The sequence below is a fragment of the Acomys minous genome, assembly GCF_964271855.1.
Source record: "Acomys minous genome assembly, chromosome: 3".
NCBI classification, from domain to species: Eukaryota; Metazoa; Chordata; class Mammalia; order Rodentia; family Muridae; genus Acomys; species Acomys minous.
This window is the reverse complement of record NC_140485.1, coordinates 27,877,691-27,898,695: the sequence shown is the minus strand read 5'-3', so window position 1 is coordinate 27,898,695 and position 21,005 is coordinate 27,877,691. Positions and strand designations below refer to the sequence as shown.

The 21,005-nt window shown below is 40.3% G+C and overlaps 1 protein-coding gene across 1 annotated transcript in view; it reads right to left on the bottom strand.

Moving 5' to 3' along the window:
* UBR1 (ubiquitin protein ligase E3 component n-recognin 1) overlaps positions 1 to 21,005 on the bottom strand; it is a 119,622-nt gene that overhangs the window by 82,844 nt on the left and 15,773 nt on the right. The window contains exons 3-12 of the mRNA XM_084776289.1: positions 20,688 to 20,766; positions 14,536 to 14,646; positions 10,934 to 11,064; positions 8,199 to 8,337; positions 6,999 to 7,061; positions 6,649 to 6,772; positions 5,822 to 5,929; positions 4,913 to 5,001; positions 2,392 to 2,490; positions 544 to 701 (exon numbers count right to left, since the gene is read on the bottom strand). Of these exons, the coding sequence (XP_084632415.1) occupies positions 544 to 701; positions 2,392 to 2,490; positions 4,913 to 5,001; positions 5,822 to 5,929; positions 6,649 to 6,772; positions 6,999 to 7,061; positions 8,199 to 8,337; positions 10,934 to 11,064; positions 14,536 to 14,646; positions 20,688 to 20,766 (1,101 nt within the window). The remainder of the gene's footprint in view (positions 1 to 543; positions 702 to 2,391; positions 2,491 to 4,912; positions 5,002 to 5,821; positions 5,930 to 6,648; positions 6,773 to 6,998; positions 7,062 to 8,198; positions 8,338 to 10,933; positions 11,065 to 14,535; positions 14,647 to 20,687; positions 20,767 to 21,005) is intronic.

Genomic DNA, 21,005 nt, shown 5'->3' with positions numbered 1-21,005 from the left:
TGTATGAGTGACAGGTAAATAGAAAGTGTGGAAATCACAATGGAGAGTCACTTGATGGCTCCAGGTACAGGTGACAGGCCTGTCCTCAGTATCTTCTTTATTCTATTGTTTTTAAACTTGGTAAGACTTTACTGAAGATGTTTATAGAAGTCTCATGTTACTCAAGGGAGACAAATTTCAGGACCCCCTTCCCTTGATATATAAAATTATAATAAGTTATTTGCAAATAATCTACATACATCACAGGCAATTTAACACCTATATAAAGCAAATGTTTAATAAACAGCTGTTACACTACAGTGTTCTGAAATAAAAACAAAGAAAAAACTATACAAGGGCAGTACACAATCAATCATCTTTTTGCTGCTATCAAGGTGTTGGATGGCTCCACAGATGTGGCATGTAGCAGTCACGACTCTTTCTGCTTGCTGTCCTAGTGAGGGTAGTCCTAGATAACAAGGGGATCGAGTGCTTACTGACACGACAGAGCAGGGGAGCACTGCTCAACAGGTGCCCTCCTCACCTTTAACTGCAACCACTTACTTTAGGTCACATATTACTGCGTAGACTCTTGCCAGTTTGTCCTGGCTATAGCCCTGGAAGTTGAATTTATTGTTCCTGTCCAAGTATTCAGGTAAAACTTCTAGCAGAGTTTCAGTAATGACAGAAATGACATTCTGCTCTTCAATAAGATGTCGAGCCTGTAGAATATTTCAAGAATATTGTCAGCATTAACTCACCATACTATGGACCAGCATTGTTTTTGAAATAGTATCTCACTGTGCATCTAGCCTGCTTCAAACTTAAAATTTTTCCTGCCTCAGTTTAAAAAAAGCAATCCTACAAATAAATGTTTGCTTCTTTGTTTTGGAGACAGGATATCTCTATTTTATTTTATTTTAAAATGACTCCTTATTCATTTACGTATTTTTTATGCTCATTGATGTTTTGCTTGCATATATGTCTGTATGATGGTGTTTGCTCCCCTGAAATTGGAGTAACCAACAGTTGTGAGCGGTCATACGGCTGACAAGAATTCAAGCCGAGGCCTCTGGAAGAGCAGTCACGCTCTTAAGCTGAGCCATCTCTCTAGCCCCAGGTCTCTCTATTTTAGACCTGAATATCCTGAAACTTGCTACATAGGCCAGGCTGGCTTGGAACTCACAGAGATCCTTCTGCCTCTGCCTTCCTCCTATGTGCTGGGATTAAAGGTGTGTACCACCATACCTGGCCAGAAATACATAGTTTTTAACAATGCATATTTATTTTTATGTTTATTTGTTTGTTTGTGTGTTTATAGACAGTCTCACTACTTATATTTAGCCTTGGCTGGCCTGAAGCTAACTATGTAGGGTAAGCTGACCTTGAACCCACTGTGATCCGCCTGTCTCTGCATCCTGAGTGCTAGAACTAAAGGCGAGTGCTGCCATGCTCAGCTGAATAAATGTTTATTGACCATTAAGACCAATCCCTAGCTTTTAAAGAATAGCAACTACTTCAGAAGGTAATTTCTAGGGTTTGGTTTTTATTTTCAGCTCTAGAGATCAAACCCCAAGCCTTGTATATGTTAGACAAGTGTTAAGCCATTGAGCTATACCCCTAGTTAGTTTCCTCAGGAACTAGAAAACACCTGTATGGATATGCCAAACCTATCTAAGCAAAGGCTTTCCATCTGTGACATTCCATGACCAATGAAGAACAAAGACACCTCTCACAACTTCTATAACACTGCTATCTATTCTGGTGTTTCTCCCTTACCCCAATTCAACTCTCTTCTCTATCCTTTTCATTGGCCTTTGGAAATGGGGAACTAGGAAAAGTTAACCAGACTTTCAAGAAGAAACAGACAAATACATAGCGTAAAAAGGAAGCAGGGTCCTTTTTCCTCCCAGGCCAATGCAGCACCATCTCACAGAGAGGTCTGTCAGGCACATTCTCCTTTTTTCAGTTTTTATCTTAATGTGTTTATCTACCAAAAACAATAACTAAAGAATAAAAGGCAAAATTTAAAAATGCAAGGTTTTGGTATTGAAAAGACAACACTCCAGAGAGTGAGCTTCAGAAGTGACTTGCAAAGAGTGGACCATCGGACAAGGGTAGTTCCCAGTTATGTTGTCCCTGGATACCACCTGAGTTACTACTACCCACGGAGATACCACTGAAGTATTATTAAAATTTCCAAATGAATGTAGCCCAATTTTGTGAGTATCAAATGGTTTTGATTTGCTTCCACGTTGACTGTAAGGTCTTAAAAAGCAGAACAAGTTCTACTCAGAGAATCTCATACATACCAGGGTTGGGACAGTAAACATCTGGACAGACAGTGCGGTTATCGAGATGCTCCTATCTTAAAAAGCAGAACAAGTTCTACTCAGAGAATCTCATACGTACCAGGGTCGGGACAGTAAACATCTGGACAGACAGCGCGGTTATCGAGATGCTCCTATCATGGTCGTCGCTGATATACTCTTTCTGTAGTTGTTTATAATACTGAAAGATGGAAGTGCAGAGTTCATTGCATATCACTCCTGAAACCTTTAAATCCTAAGTTTTAATAACTGCCTCAAGAAGAACACCATTTGTAAGATGACAGTTAATATAGTTCTGTGTATCATTGTCACAGTTGACAAAAGATATTATAGAAAGCAAAAAACAGAAGACTAAAATATGAATTCAACTACTTGATCTAGTAGAGTTAGACAAACCATTAACTTTAAAGAGTTTCTACTCTAACAGTACAGAGTTGGATATATTCAAAGTACTTAGCAACTTATCTGAACCAGGAAACCAGTCAGTCATACTCAATCAACCCTTAAGCAGAGTGAGCTTAGTAATTTTTTGCCCATAGTGGTTCACACCAGCTGAAAACCAGCCCTGCTGTATTGCATCAAACTCAATACCAAGCATTAAGAATCTTTTGTACAAAAACAAAGTTGTAAACAATTTACCTATTTAATCTTTCTCTACAGAATCCTAGAGCTTAAGAGATGATTACACTGTATAAAAACTATATTTCATCTAAATAAGATTAGCTTTTTTGGTAACAGGATAAAATGTCATTTTCATTTCAGATCACATACTCATTCTATCTTATGTCTATAATGTTTTAGAAGATATTTACATCTTCAGCTATCATCATCTTCAAAGGACAAGACATACATTTTTAAATACTTGATATTATTTTATGTGTATGGATGTTTTGCCTGTTTGTGTCTGTGCACCCTGTCAGAGTGGAGTGCCACTGAAGGCCAAGGAGAACACCAGGTCCCCTGGAACTGGAGTGTGCCACCATGTGGGTGCTGGGAATTAAACCCAGGTCCTCTGGAAGAATAAATGCTTTTAAGCCATCTCTCTGGCCCCTATATGTTAGTTTTTAACAATCTGCTTATGAACCCCAAAGAAGGCATCTAATCCTATGCTGTCCTTCATCTATAACAACTGTTATTTCCCTCTTTGCTTCCAACTCCAGCTTTGATTCTATGTACCCTGCCCTACACCTTAGAGCTGTCTGAAAATTAAAACTAGAAGGAGTTACCAGGCTTCGTGGTGCCCACCTTTAATCTCAGTGATTAGAAGGCAGAGGCAAGCAGGGCTAACTGGGATGACATGGTAAGACCTTGTCTCAGAAGGGTAAGGAGAGCAGAGGGAGGGCCCAACGGTTGAGAGCACTGCCTGCTTTTTCAGAGGACGCAGGTTCCATTTCCAGAGCCCACAAGGCGGCTCAAAACTTCCTGTAGCTTTAGTTCTGTGAGATTTGACACCCACTTCTGACTTCAGGCACAAACATGGTACACACACGTGCAAGGGGATGAAATATTCATATACACAAAATCAAAGTAAATAAGTCCTCAGAACAAATCAAAAGAAAGCTGGGTGTGGTGGTGCATGCTTACTTGTAAAGCAGAGGCAGGCGGATCTCTGTGAGTTCAAGGCTAGCCTGGTCTACAAAGCAAGTCCAGGACAGCCAAGGCTACACAGAGAAACCCTGTCTCAAAAAACCATAATCAAAAGGAGTCAGTAAGTTATATATCTTTGAATAAGGCAAAATGAAAGTCTCAAGGTCCCTGTTCTACATAACCTTGCAATTTTACTTGAGCAATAAGCAAAAAGACACAGTAATGTAGGGCACATACAACAAATCAATAAAGCAACATAAAAGAGTTTAAAATTTCCTTTGTGGGTATGACATGTATATTTATTATTTATACAGCATGTATGTGCAGGCCAGAAGGGGGCACCAGATCACCATGGTTACTGGGAATTAAACTCAGGACCTTTGGAAGAACAGACGGAACCATCTCTCCAGCCCCCTGCCTTTGCATGTTTCAATCTCAGTTAAATATATTGGTCTCCGATGGCTCAGAGGTTAAGGACACTGACTGCTCTTCCAAAGGTCCTGAGTTCAATTCCCAACAACCACATGGTAGCTCACAACCACCTATAATGAGATCTTGTGTCCTCTTCTGGCCTGCAGTTGTACATGCAGATATAACACTGTATACATAATAAATACTGGTCTCCTACTTCCTGTCCCTGCCACATGTATATCTGTTTCTCTTTTCTGCTATTACCCTCAAGTAGACACTTCTATTCTTGCAGAAATTTTACTAGCAGGCAAACAAGTTATCCAAAAGGATGTGTGGGGGGAGAAAGACAAAGAAGAAAAATTAATGTCTGTATGAATGTAATAATCTGACTTTGCTTGGTCTTGCAAAACAGGTTATTTTCCAACTATTTTCTCTCTAAAATTGTTGTCTCCATTCTATCAACTACTATTTGTGAAAGCACTTATGTTGTATAAAATAGTATTTTTAATGAAGAAATCAATAACATAATTGAAAACGAGCTTCCTATGTATCCCTTTGCTTCTGTAACTTCATTTGTAAAAATTATACTTATAAACAGCAATTACCTTCACAAATTCCATAGCAAAGAGTTTTTTGTATTCCATCTCCATAAAAAAACTACTAAAGATCAATTCATGAAGGATCTTACGGGCACCTGTAGATCATTAGGAAACAGAGAATGAGGGCATCACCAAGACAGAGACAAACTGCTCCAGGCATTAGAATTAGCACAGGTGTTTTGTTCTGCTTTTGAATCACCACGCTAATAGCTTCAAAGGTGTGGCATAGCTAACACCATGAATCAAACACACAAACACTACCCATTCTTCTATTTTCTGCACCTCTCCCATCACTTCATCTTCCCTCTTATCCTCTCCAACCCTTTCTAAGATTCATTTTACTTTTAATTATGTGCAGGTGTGTGTGTGGCAGTGCGTATGTGCAGAGTGCAGATGCTCACAAAGAATAGAAAAGGAGGTCATATCTCCTGAAGCGGGAGCTACAGGCTGCTGTGAGCCACCTGAGTTTGGTCCTGGGAACGGCACTTGGGTTCCCTGCAAGAGCAGAGCTCCCTCCTAGCCTCTGAGCCACTTCTCCAGGCCCTGTTTCACTTTTTTTACTATTTCACTCAGGACCACTCTAATTCTGGCCTTTCCTGGTCCACACCTTTCAGATACTCTCTCATCTTTTATTCCTTCTGATTTAGTTTTTTATAGTAGTGAAAACATCACTTTAATAAAAGCATTGTTACATGAATCTGATTAAACACTTTTCAACAGGCTCTGTCTAAATGAAAGACACTACTGTTAAAAGACAGTTTTCCTGGCTGTTAGCCAAGAAAAATTAAATTGCTTAGCCTTGCCTTCACATATAACACAAATCAAGATCATGTTCAATAACTGATTTCATATAAGATGATGAAACCGTAATTTTCCCTTGACCCCTGCAGATAGCATAAGTGGAAGTCTACCTACCTTTATAAAGTTTTGCATCCCAAAGCATTAGTCTGCTTATAAGACAGGGATTTTCAGAGCCAGGTTCTTCTATAAGGCAGGCCTGACAAAAGATCTGTCTAAAGTCACCTACAAATAAAGGAAGTCAAATGATTTTTCTTCCTATGATATTTCTCCTAAAAGTGCTCTTATTGTAGCCAGGCATGTTGATGCACGTTTATAATCCCAGCACTCTGGGAGGCAGGAACAGGTGGACCTCTGGGAGTTCGAGGCTAGCCTGGTCTACAAAGTGAGTCCAGGACAGCCAAGGCTACACAGAGAAACCCTGTCTTAAAAAACCAAACTGGGGGGTGGGGGGGTGTTCTTATAGTAATATGTGAAAAGATTAAAATTAACCTTGCTATGTTTGATGCCAAGAATAATCACACCATCAAAGACTCAAGAACCAATAAAAGATGTTATTTAATATTATGCATTTACAAACAAACATGTGAGCCGGACGCTGTGGCACACGCCTGTAATCCCAGCATTCGAGGAAGCAGAGGCAGGCAGATCAATGTGAATTTGAGGCCAGTTTGGTCTACAAAGTGAGTTCAGGGCACCCAAGGCTACACAGAGAAACCTTGTCTTGAAAACACTAAAACAAACAAAAAAATCTAAAAAACAAATCAAACAAACAACAAAAACATGTGGTATTATACACCTGAAATGCAATCCTGAAAAAGCCAATGTAAATGGACACTTGACCAAAATATAATAAATTTCAATGATATTTAAGCATTTTTATAAACACAGTAGTTAGTTAGAAATCATATTAAAAAGAAATCATATGAAAGGTGTAAGCTTACTTGAATAGCTCATTATTTTGTTCATCCAGGAGCCAAGGCGCAAAGCAAATTTCTGGTGAGCCATAACCACGGAGTGCAACACTTCCACATGGAGTGGGTGCTGAGAGACATTTTCTGAATGACTCTACAAATAACAGGAGGAGTGAAAACAAGCAGCTAAACTGTGTTTAAATAGCCTATATTTCATAAAAGGAGCCACACAGCCTTCAAGTTCCAAGTTGCCAGACTAATCTCTACTCATGACACCAACCATGGCAACAAGAAGATCACTTGGCATTTCTACTTAGGCTCCTAGAAATAAATCTACATTTCCTTTTGAAATTCTCTTTGTGGCTAATTCAGAAAGTTACCTTTATATCCTCCTTTGCTTCCTGGCAAGCGGCATAAACACCTGCTTTGACGGCCCGGCGACCCTAATTATAGGTGAAAAATGGGAATGAGGCAGTGGGGTGGAAATCACAATCAGTAAGTAACATACAACCCACAGACCTGATGACTTGTCAGTTCTGGTGATGCTAGAATAAACTCCAGATATGATACCACAAGCATGCCACTCCAGCAACCAAGAGGAAAGACGATCTCAAACTTAAAGACAGCCTGGGCACATGAGACCGTGTCTCAAAAAGGGCTAAACCAGCTGGATATTGCAGTCCTTTAATCCCAGCACTTAGGAGGCAGATGCAAGCAGATGTCTGTGATTTTGAGGCTAGCCTGATCTACATAGTGAATTCCAAGACAGCCAGAGCTACATAGTTAGACCCTGGCTCAAAACAACAACAAAAGGCAGGGTGGGGTTGCATGGAGAGAGCTAGACCAGTAGGGCTGGCACAGTCCTCATAATCCCAGAACTGAGGAACTGGAAGGAGGAGGACCAGGAGTTCAAGGTCACCCTCCGCTACATACCAAGTTTAAGGCCAGCTGGGCTACAAGTTCCCTGTCTCAAAGCAAACACCTCCAAGGACCAAGGATGTAGTTCAATGGAAGAACATATTTCTAGCGTGGGAAAAATGCCAGATCCTGTGCCCAGACAAACTTTTTAAGTATTTGACAATTTCATGCATATAATAAATTTGGGTCATTTAAATCCCCATTATCTTCCCTCATCCCTTTCCCTGACATGCTAAAATCCTTCTTCCAAACAAATCCTCTATGTTTGTATTTTTTAATAATGATAAGTCACTTAGTTTAATTATAGCTGATTAAATGATCAAGGAAAAAAGTTACTTACTGGAGTATGAACAACTTATTAGTGTCAATATTACTGAAGGAAATAACTACCCTTTCCCCAGCAGCCATTAAGTGCCACTAGTGCTCAGGGAGGAATGGGGCCTCACACTCCCCTCCCCTATCCATGACGCTCACTGATAGATCTAGTCCTGTTTCAGTAACCACAGCTGCTGTGAGTTCAAGAGTGCCACAGTTATATCATGTCCAGAAGATGTTAATTACCCATCTGAAGTCTATAATGAACCACCCCTTAAAAAGCAGTTAGCACCTAAATGCCAGAAATGATGTAGGACAGCAACATAATTCACATGGTGATCACAAACCTCTTTGTCTATGGCAGTGGTGTGCAACTGTGCCTCTGCAAGCTCACAGTCAAGAGCTCTTTGTAGACTGTATATCACATGATCATATGAATGGTGTTCATCGTTGAAAAGGACACAATAATACCTTTCATTTTTCTCTCTATTAAGAAAAAAGATACATATTCAGATAGTAAAGCAAACAAAAACTGTGACATATTCTAAGGCAGCACCATGCAGCTTCCTATCAGTAGGGAAATAACACTGTAATATTGAAAGATGGCATGATTTTAAATTGTATAGTGCTATGGAATTTAAAAAGAATCTCACTGAGGTTGCTAGTGCACAGGTACTGTGAGGCTGAGACAAAGGAATTATTTGCACCCACAAGCTTGAGACAAGGCTGGATAACACTCTGTGATCCATTGTCTCCAAAAAATAAAACAAAATCACTAAGTATTACTTCCTCAATTTATCTTCTATTTAAGTGATACTGGACCTGTTGCTCTAGGCTAGAGTGATGGCTCACATCTAAGAACAAATACTGCTCTTTCAAAATACCCAAGGTCAGTTCCCAGCACCTATATGGATAACTTAGAATCATCTGGAAAGCCCTCTGGCATGCACATGTTCTATCACTTATGATGATGCTAGAATAGGATCCAGATCTGATACCACAAGCATGCAACTCCAGCAATTAGGAGGCAGAACGACCTCAAACTTAAAGACAGCCTGGGCACATGATGCACATAAACTCACACAGGCATATGCCTAAATAAAAAAATAAATCTTTAAGTGACACTGGTATTACTGTTTTATGAGGGAAAAGGTGGAGTTTTGTTGTTGTGGCGGTGGTGGTGGTGGTGGTTTTGTTTTTCAATGTATAAAGTGCCAGCACTCCCACTTTGGCTAGAAGATCTCAGATAAGCCACTGACTTTCTTAGATTTGCTATGAAGATACTGTTTTTTCTACCTCTAGGAAAAGAAAAATATCTACATTCCAGAGTTATGCAGTATGTGATGCAATATGGATCTCATGCAATATATGAAAACAGTGGCTATAGATTAAATATAATGAGCTTTAAATCTTCTATAATATGCCTTTCAAAAGTGCTATTAAGCCAGGCAGTGGTGGCACAGGCCTTTAATCTTAGCACCTCACAGGCAGAGGCAGGCAGATCTTTTAGTTCAAGGCCAGCCTGGTCTAGAGTTAGCTCCAGGACACCCAAAGCTGTTACACAGAGAAATCCTGTCTCGAACCCTGCACCGTTCCTCTCCCCAAGCACAAAACACAAAGGAAACAAGGGCACAGAAGTGCAAGTCTGCTAAAAAGGTGTTCGTGATCACAATACAACTAAGCATCGAGAGGAATTAGAAGGGAAATCTGTGAATCCCAAGTCCAGTGTTTCCCACCCAAAAATGATATTCAAGCCTCGCTGTTTGTGCTGGGAGGTGGTCATATTGTGTTTTTTTTTTTTTTTTTCATTAAAAACTTTTTTCTTTAAGCCAGGCATGGTGGTGCATGCCTGTAATTCCAGCCCTCTGGGAGGCAGAGGCAGGTGGATTGCTGTGAGTTTGAGGCCAGACTGGTCTACAAAGTGAGTCCAGGACAGTCAAGGCTACGCAGTGAGACCCTCTCTGGACCAACATGAATAAAAATTATATTTAATGTTATTAAAATTCTCAATTACCTCTTCTTGAAAAAATAAACTCCCCAGAAAAATAACCACCCCCCAAATCTGTATATGGTTGTATGCATAGTTCTGTGAAGCCCTGAGTACTATACAAGTAGAAACAGTCACACGAGGCCTGGGCTGTATTTCATATCTAGAATTCCCTTTGTATTCCTTTGTGACTACTCTGGAATTGACTGATGTCCACCTGCCCCTGCTTCCTCCATTTTCTATTAAATTAAAAGAATTGATATCAACACAAGACATATAGCTGTTAGAATAGACGAGTTTTACCTAAAAACAAGCTAAATCTTGATGCCTGCGATAATCTTAGGATTCCAAAGCATAAGGAACAAGGCCATTTCCTCATCTCTCATTAAACTTGCTTGAGCAGGAAAGAGTTAAATATTCAGGCTAAGTGAAGCACAGTCTAAGGTTCTGCTATTCGCAAACATCTTTGGGACCCCAGACCTTGATCCAGGGCAAAATCACAATGGGCAACTTACTTATCCACTAGCACTAGTAGCTATGAATAAAACAAGCCCTGGAAATGCTGGCCTTTTTCTCCTTATAGATTTGAATTTCTGACAGACTCTTCTTCAGAATAACTTCTGCCTAAGTAACTAACCAAGTACCTCAAGTAAAGATACTCTGAAAATATTCCCAAGAGATAACCTCTATACACTTTTCAAAGTGATAGTATCTAGGGGATTCTCTCCCTGTGGAGGAGCCCACAGCCACTCTGCCTTGGGCATATAAAACTATTTTATAAAGTGTTTGCGCTTATATCTACCCCAAAATCATAATAAATTCCAACTGAGCTTTGGAGGATGGACGGAGGAACAGAAGGAGGGAAGGAAGAAAGAGTCATCTTAGGACATGGCTCAACAAGTCCCTTGTACCTGCAAGGCCCTGGGTTCAATCCCTAGAACAGTAAAGAGAGATGGGAGGAAGAGAGGGATGGAAGGAAGGAAAGTTGGTAGGAAGCAGGCAGACCGGAAGGAAGGATCACAAGCATAGATATCAAATACTGTTTGGCAACTTAAATAATCAACAGTAAAGCTTGCGGCTTTTGACAGCTCCTACCTTATCTGCAGCTCCGGAGGCAGTTCTTTTTCTTCTTCCCATATAGTCATTTCTACAATGTATTTTATCACTGAAGGGAATATTTTCCTGGCTTGAGCAATTACCTCTTCATTCAATGGGCAATGCAAGGTCTATGAGGAAATAACAACAACAAATATATACTGAGATTGTGTTTAAATAAGCAAATAAAGAAGATAATGTTAAGTATTTAAAATAACCACATCAGTGAGTTCATTACAAGATCCACTGGGGCTCAGTTTGTTGTGTTCATAAGCTCTTGGTACCAAATTGATATTACAGCTGACAGAAAGACACACACAGATTGTGGCATACTTTGACTCATACTTTCCCCCTGTGAATTCTCTTCATTGTCTTTCTGAATAGCTTTATTGTAATAAGACCACCCAACAACTGGCTATCCTTTATAGCTTATAACAACTGTTCTCATAACTTATTTCAGCTAGCTCTCAGTCATTTGGAAGTAGTTACTGCAAATATTGATGACAAAGAATAAGGAATGGTGCTAAAGGTAAAGTTCAGTGCTAAATTCTTGCCTGGCATGGGCAAAGCTTGATTCTCAGCACAGGGGGAAAAAAAGAAAGGGAAAGGGAGATGGGGGAGGGGAAGGGAGGAGGAATTTTAATCCAGCAACATAGCTGCTCTGATCAAATCCAAGACCTTCTAGGTCTGTGGGATCCAGCTGGGGAGCAGACATGCCTTTAGTACGCACCTAAATTTTAAACAATGAAGGTAACAAGGTAACGTTGGTTCATAGAAGGAAGCACTCATGTTTAAAAGTGATGTCTAATTGAGAGAGAGACAAGGTGATGAATCAGAGAAAGATTTGACAGAATAGGATTTGCCAAATCTCATGAGAACAGAGAGGAAAGAGAGGTGACTTAGGAGAGAGAGCAGTGAAGTATGGTGGCACATAGATTTAATTCAGCCCTCAGGAGGAAGAGGCCGGCAGGTTTCTTGAGTTCAAGGCCAGCCTGGTCTACATAGTAAGTTCCAGGCAAACCAGAGCTGATAGTGTTAGGGTTGGTCTAGTCAAGCAACTGGGGTCTTTGGGAGAGCTTGGGGTCCCTGGGGTTGTCCCTTCAATAGTGAGACTCTGTCCCAAAGTATAAAATAAATAAGATAAAAGAGAGAGGGCAGCACAGAGAAAGGGGGAGGAGGCAGTTTTACGGGGACAGTTACATAAAGACAGGTTGCAGAGAGAGAGTACAAGCTAGACACAAATGAAGACAGAATGAGCCAGAGAATGAGAAGGAGCCAGAAGACTAGAACATATTGTCAAAGTTAGTTTGAGGCCAAGCAGAGCAATTCAGTCAGAAGCTGCGAGAAGCCAGTTTAAATCAGTCAACTTGGAGAGGAGTTTGAGCTAGAACAGCTGAGTTGAACCAGCCATCCAGAGTTCAGAAAGAACTAGAAAGGGTCAGCTTATTCATCAGTAAGTCACAGAGGCTAAAAACATTCTAGGCCTAGGTTAGACTGTATGGAGGTTAGAAGCTCAAAGGCTTGGGCTAGGTTAGTGAACAGAGACAATAAGCCTCCGAGAAGACATTTACATCTGGTAAAACCAGAGGAAATAAAAGATACTTTTATAGGAAAGGGAAAAAGAAAGGGGAAAGGAAAAAGAGAAGGAAAGGGAAGGGAGAGGAGAGTGAAAGCGTGAGCAGCGTGCAAGCGCATGCGTCCACAGAAGCCAGTCAAGTTGGATCCCCTTGGAACTGCCTGAGGCGAGAGCAGCCAATGCTCTCAAGCACTGAGCCACCTCACCAGCTCTGTTCCTCTTATCTTCTATGAGTTCTTGCTTGCTGAGACCAAGATCTACGTACTGCATTTGACTCTAAAGTCATGGGCATCTACATCTAACTTAAGGTCCCATCCCTAGCTGCTATCTTTTGTTAAAATGATGAAGACAAGACCAGTTTTTCTGGTTAAAGGACAAAACAAACAAAACCAGAAACCAATATTCCATGTTTTTCCTGGTAGCATTGTTTGATGTTATAAAATAGAAGCTAATTTTAAAGTTTTATGATGTCCAGATTAAAGATTTTAACTGACTGTTCCGTAAGTGAGCTGCTAATAACAACTTTACTGTGACATAATCAGATACCACTACAACTTATTCAATAAGTATATAATTTGAGCTGTACATGGTAGCTCATGCTTGTAATCTCAGAATCTGGGATGCTGAGCCAGAAGGGTTACCACGAGCTCGATTCCAACACTGGCTAGAGTGAGACTGTCTCACCAAACCCAAAAAATACTAAACTGCCTACAAATACCCATGTTCATATGCACATATTAGTGCTTCTCTCTGCCTGCCTCAGTGTTTTATACCTGTGGGAGGCAGTTAATGCAGAGGCTCACGGTGCTCAACTACCAACAGGAAATGACTGATGGTGGAGTGCTCAGGCCTAAGTGAGACATTGGTATCACACCCTCCCAGGCTCAGAGAACATCGTTGAATAAAGGGGGAGCAAAAAACGTAAGAGCAGGAGATTTTTTTTTTTTTTGAGACAGGGTTTCTCTGTGTAGCCTTGGCTGTCCTGGACTCACTTTGTAGACCAGGCTGGCCTCTAACTCACAGTGATCTGCCCTCTTCTGCCTCCCTGAGTGCTGGGATTAAAGGCATGTGCCACCACACCTAGCCTAAGAGCAGGAGAAATAAGGAGCTGTGTGGTAAAAAGATGTCCCCAGAACATGCCTCAGGAATTTACAGCAGCTGCAGTTACCTGCACAAGACTAACCTGCTCAACATTTTATCATGGGGGAGGGGCAGCTGAGTCCCCAGCCCATCATGACTGACAGCTGGCAGCTAATGGTTGCTGTGGGTGGGGTATCCTGCTAAGGTGGTGTTCCTGCTGAAAAGTAGTTTAGTAAATAATTTCCCTGTTGTGGTATGTTCCCTCAATTACAACACTCTCACTCAATTGAAACCTTTGCCCTAGTTTCAGGAGGTAAACAGACACCATCAGATTACAGTACACTCCCGTAATCCCAACACTTGATAGGCTGAGGCGGATGATCAGCTGAGTTAGAGACAAGCCTGGGCTACTTAGAAGTTTCTGTTCAGCTTGGGCTACACAATTGAAGCTTTTATCAAAAAAAACAAACAGACACAAAAGAAAACAGCAAAGAAATGGCTTTCAGTATATTCACAGATATGTACAGCTACAGTCAATAACAGAATATTTTCTCTAAACCTACTATACAATCTTACTGCTTCTCACACCTCGCACTCACTCACCTTGCTTATTCTCACTTCCTCTCCTCTCACCCCTTCCCCTATTCCCCCTCACTTCCTGACTTACTGATACCTTTAGCCTCCAAACCAAAAAACAACTTTGAAGTATGTTTCCTCAATCAGCACCTTAGTGCTACTGCCCCCAAGTCGTACTGGGGACAAATGTAAAACACAGTGTTTCCTACAGCTCACACCGTGACTACTGCCAAACCATTACTTCAGTCAGCTTTCCCTAAACACAAAACGTTCTTATAATTAACTTTTAGAACAATCTTAACCATACATATTTATAACACTTATTTTCATCAAATTTCAAAAAATCTAAAACATCAATTAAACGTCTTACCTCTTTCATAGTACCTGCTCTTCCAGGTTCATGATCCATACAAAATGGGCCAGTTTTCCACGCTTCTGTGTCTCCACAGTCACAGAACCCTCCTCCAGTAGAAGTGTGCATCTGATAAATGACAAATGAGGCTGTCATGGCCCACACTTCTTATAAACCAATGAGGAGTAAGAAAGTTGATCCAAGGCTGGGCACTCAGGGAGGCAGAGGCAGGAAGATCTCTGTGAGTTCAAGGCCAGCCTGGTCTACAAAAGCAAGTACAGGAAAGCAAAGGCTACACAGAGAAACCCTGTCTCAGAAAAAAGAAAAATGTTGATCCAAATAATAAATATTCACTAACACTTCTATCTTAGTTGTATTTAGTGTAACAGATTTGGGATAAGACAAAATCATTTTAGTTAGTTATGTAAGAAATACCAACCACCTGAATAATTCAGCATAACAAAAATGGGCATCCTAAATATACACGTTTTTTGAAATATAACTCCATATTTTAAAAAGAACAGAGCTTTGTTTAATGTGAACTACGTAAAACAGATGGGAAAGTAAAAAGATTCTTTATAATCTAGAACACTTGAGTATGAATTTTCTTTTTTTATCACATGGACCTTCAAAAATCAATGTTTACTACAGTATCTTCATTTACATTAATGTCCTACAGCAACTACAATCTTTTTCCTTTCATTGTTCATAGGCAAAAACAAAAAACCTAAAAACTAAAATATACTAACTCTGGGATCTGAGCTTTTTCTGAGAACTTCCCCTCCAAACATGCAGTAAAAGAGGCCTAAGACCACTGTGAGGCACACTCTCAGCAGCTACATTACAGAAATATTTCTTAGCTTGCAATTCACACAAAAACTGCAAGTCAGACTTTACTCAGGCTGCTACTTATTGGCTGTGCTAGAGGATGAGATCTACTCATCTAAGAGGCCTTTTAGGAAACATCAGAAAATGAAGGCTGTAGATCCTAAAAGAGTTGACTTCAGAGCTAAGAGCAAACCACAGGAGAATGGAAGCTGCATTACCTGAGCTCAGGTCTACAACTGCGAAAGGAAGGGGGAGCGAAAGCAACAAGAGAATTAGCTGTGATATGGGAACAGAAAGGACTCACAGGACAGGCTGAGACCAAAGCTGACCCGAGTGACACACGCCTGCAATCCTAGCACATGGGAAGTGAAAGCCAGGAGATCAGAGGGTCGAAATCAATCTCAGTCACACAGGCTAACCTGGACTATGTGAGACTCGGGGGGTGGGGGGAGGGAGGAGGCACCAAAAACAAAACAAAACAAACAAAAACACTTGAGACTAGACAGAGATCAAAAAAGAGAAAAGCATAATATAGCTCTTAATAATGACATAAGCAACAAGGGAGAAAGTAACAAGGAGCTGGGTATGGTGGCGCACGCCTGTAGTCCAGCACTCTGGGAGGCAAAGGCAAGTGGATCTCCATGAGTTCAAGGCCAGCCTCATCTACAAAGTGAGTCCAGGGCAAAATAGTTTTTTTAGAGAAACCCTGTCTCAAATACATACATACATACATACATACATACATACATACATACATATGTGAAATGTCCTAAAATTGATAAAGACATCAAAATATGTATATTTTTCAAAAATGTGTCTTTTATACAAAAGCAAATCTAAGTAGAATAGGTAATATCACAAAAGCAAAGCACAATATCTAGAAACAAAAATTTAGCAAAACTGCCAGGCATGGTAGCTGCACTTCTTTAATCCCAGCCCTCAGGAGGCAGGCAGATCTGAGTTTGAGGCCAGACTGGTTTCCACAGTAAGTCTAGACCAACCAGGGATACACAGTGAGACCTTATCTCAAAAAATAAGTGAGTAAATTTTTTAAATGTCAATAAAGTAAGTGACACAAACCAAATTTAAAAGTCAGGAAAATCTTTTAGCCATCCATTATGATCCAGAATCTTACCCTAACAATCAAAAATGAAAATTTATATCTACATAATAAAATAAGTGATCAATAATAATACCAAAGCAGCTTTATTCAAAAGCTAAAAGCAGGAGCTGGAGAAATGGTTCGACAGATAAGAGCACTTGACTGCTCCTGCAGAAGGTGGGGTTTGGATCCCAGCACCCTCTTGGCAGCTTACACCCGTCAACAGCTTCAGTCCCAGCATCCTCTTCTGCCCCCAAAGCACAACATGCATACAGTGCACATATATACATGCATATAGTGCACATACATACATGCATACAGTGTACATACATACATGCAGCCAAAACACTCAAACTCATAAAATAAAAGAAATATTTTTTTAAAATCTGGAGACATTCCAGACACTCACCAACTCGTGGCTGAGTAAATAAGCCCGCACATGAACACAATGTCGTACTACTCATGGCTGATCCATGATCTCAAAGGCATCAGGTACATGTAAGCAGCCAAACAGAAAAACTACACACTACATGATTTCACTTACCTAAGAATTTTGAAAAAGTTTAAATATAAGAAAAGAAAGTAGATCAGCAGATGCCAGGAACTAGGGCACCACACAACTTTTCCTATGGATGTTTCTAGCTTAGTATTACCAAGTATTACTGATATATCATACAAACGCATATGTTTCCCAAATCTCACAAAATAGTAGACTTTAGTGTATATAATATATACCCCAATGAGGCTAAACTAAACACTTGGGAAAAAACCTCAAGGTGTAGTGATGTATCCCCTTAATCCTAGCACTTGGGAGAAAGATATAGGCACATCTCCATGAGTTGGAGGCCACTCAAGGCTATATAGTGAGGCTCAGTCTCAAAAATAAAATTATTTCAAAATTAAATATTAAAAAAATATAAGCATATTCAGAGAAAATGTTTCTAACGTATATAACACAGCAGTAAGGAAAGGCTAAAGAAAAATGAAAAGGGATCAAAATAAGTAATACATTAAAAAACAACAACAACAACAACAACAAAAAAACAAGGTTTGCGCAGTAGCTCAAATGTCAAAGTTTGACCTACTGTCCATGAAGTACAAAGTTCAATCCCCACAACCAAAAAACCAAACAAAGCAATAACAACAATTACAAAAAATAAAAAAAACCAAAAACTGTAAAATTAAACTATGAAAAGATGTTGGTAGAGAGGCACTATCCCCACATCTCTCTTGCTGCTTGGAGACAGGATCTTCCATAGCCCAGTGAGGCCGTGAGTTTTTAATCTGGCCTCGACCTCCCTGGTACTAGAATTAAGAATCCCAGGTATGAGCCACCATACCCAGCTCTCACATCCATTTTTTTTTTTTTTTAGACTTAGTATTTTACATGTGGTGGTGATTTGCCTGTTTGTGTACTCAGAAAGGTCAGAAGAGGCCATCAGATCCCCTGGGACTGGAGTTACAGATGGTTGTGAACTGCCATGTGGGTGCTGGGAACCAAATCTCGGTCCTCTGCAAGAGCCTGGCCAAGCTGATAGTCTTTTACTGAACATATCTCAAAGCCAATTAGAAAACACCCAGAGATGACAGCAAATCCATCCACAACCCCCTGTCTCTTTCCTGTTTTCATATCTCTGTCTCACTTGTGTGTCCCGTATCTCTAGGACTATATACTTTTTGTGGATGAAGTTCAGATTTTGTGTATTTTGTGCCTTTCATGTCTTTCATAGTACTTAGGACACAGAAACATTTAGCATTTGTTAAAATTAATTGAGGTGTTAGGATCCGCTATTAAAAGGGCCAGACAACAAACAAAGCTGGCAGCTAGGATTTTAATTATAAAACTCCCTACTGGTGTCAGGTATGGCGGCACAGCCCTCTAATCCCAGCACTTGAGAGGCAGAAGCAGGTAGATCTCTGAGTTTAGGATCAGCCTGGGATGCATAGCAAAACCCTTAATCCCAGCACCCGGGAGGCAGAGGCAGGCGGACTACTGTGAGTTCGAGGCAAGCCTGGTCTACAAAACAAATCCAGGACAGCCAGGGATACACAGAGGCCCTGTCTCGAAAAACCAAAAACCCCAAAAAACCAACCAAACAAACAAAACCCTGTCCCTAAAACAAAAATGAAGGCAAAATAACTAGTAGGGTATGTTTTAGCATCAACTTGCTTTACATATTCTAGAATTCTGTTCTGCATGTGAGTATATATTTGCATATTATCTTTCAAATATAACAGCATTCAGAGCACACGATAGAAATTTCCAAATCTGAGAGGCTGAAACAGGAGGATTACTGCCAGTTTAAGACCAACCTGTACTAAGTAAGTAGTGAGTTCAAGGACAGCCTGTGTTAAAAGTAAGTTCTAAGCTAACCAGGATTACAGAATGACAGCCTGTCTCAGAAACACACAAAACTTAAACACAAGTATTATAGCATTTAAAAAGTACTAGAGCTAGTTGCCTAGCATGTATGAGGTCTAAGTTCAACTCTCATTATCTCAAAAAGTGTATTTATTGGATGAGGTTATAGCTCCACAATAGAGCGCTGGCCTGGCACATGCACACAAAGCACCCTGTCCAGTCTCCAGCACTGCCAGGTCAACAACAGGGACAGGGGCTCGAGCTCTGTGACAGTGCTTGCCAACCTCCTGTCAGCTCACATCACTTCAACCCCCAGCACACAAAAACACAACACAAATAAAGTTATGCATTTTCCTACACAGCATACTGAAAAATACCTAGGAAACCCTTGAATAATGTAGGAGACTATAAATAAAAATTACATTGCCTTTTCCCCCACCCCCATCTGGAGCTGGACTCTGCCTTGCCTACTCTCCTCTGTCCCCTTCTCTGGCACACTACACAGCCCTTTTCACTCCTTCCCATTGTTAACAGCTGTGCTTCTTTCTTTTATTAAATATTTCTTGTCAAAAGAATCTACACAAGGTAGAGGTAATTTACAAAGTTTAACAATGAAATGAACGCTACTAACCTGGAGTCCAGATGAGGGAATTTCAATACTATTAAAGCTCCCTGTGCGATCAACTATAAAAATGTTCCACTTGCCATGTATTCTCCTTTAAGAAGTAATTTCTTTAAACTTGTAGCATATATTTCTATGTAGCCCAGGCTGGCCTAGAACTTTGAAGCTTACAAACGATGTGGACTCTGTAACTTCAATATGTTACTTAAATCTTTACACAGTACTTGACACATATTATATATACAAAGAGAAACATCAATTATCAAGTCTGTCTGAGACTAGAATACAGAACCAGCACTATCATTTGAGAAATAGATTAAGCTCTAATAACAAGATTGTCTAATAATTCAGCAGAAAAGGCAAAGCCTCAACCCCATTATTAGTAAGAGACCATAAGAAGAACTAAATCTTGAGACTTCTGCCTTACCCACTGCACTCAGAGGTTCCTGAGAACTGCTATTTTTAGTTTTGTTTTTGTGTTTTTGTTTTTGAGACAGAGTGCCTTTGTCTTACAGTCCTGGCTATCTTGGACTCACTTTTGTAGACCAGGTCAGCCTCGAACTCGCAGTGATGCACCTGCCTCTGCCTCCCGAGTGTTGGGATTAAAGGTGTGCGCCACCATGCCTGACAAGAACTGTTCATTTTAAAACAACTTACAGGGACCAAATTTTCCAAGAATGTGGGAAACTTCAACTCACATATACAGTTGAAGAAATTCTAATTGGAGGGGCTGGAAAGTTAGCTCAGCAGTTAAGAGCACTGGCTGCTCTTCCAAAGGACTGAGTTCAATTCCCACACCCATATAGGAGCTCACAACTGCCTGGAACTCAAGTTCCAGGGGACCTGACACCAACACACACAAGCAGGTAAAACACCAATGTACATAAAATAAAAATAAATAAATAATTTATAAAAATCTAATGAGTGGCCAGGTGGTGGAGGTGCACACCTTTAATCCCAGTACTTAGGAGGCAGAGGCAGATGGATCTCTGAGTACAAGGCCTGGTCTACAGAGAGAATCCAGGACAGCCAAGGGTCTGTTACACAGAGAAACACTGTCTCAAAAAACCAAAAATAAATAAATAAATAAATAAAATAAAATCTAATGAGTATAACCATGTCATACATTATCCGAGCATGACTAAAGATCCATATCAGAGCTATTTAGCAGGAAATGAAACACTGCTCAAAATTTTGGACTAGGGGTTCATCGGATTCCCACTATCTAAGTGACTTTATGTATATATTTTTCATACCTTGTAACGATGGTTTTTATGAACACTACTCTGGAAGCAGTCCATACAGAGTACACAGGTTGGATCAATTGCACAATCCCTGAAAAAGATAAAGAATTAGATTCCAAAAGCCAATCTCCACTGGCACTTAAGGTATGACTATAAAATGAGAGCGCTTCCTGTGTGGTTGACAAAATGAACACTAAAATGCCCCAAGAGCTGAGTTCTAAGAACAATGAGAAAACACAACGCTGCTGCCATCATTACAGCCTTGTCTCTAACATGCTTGAGTGCATAGGATGTTCAGTTTATAACTTTGAACTTTATCTGGCTTTATAC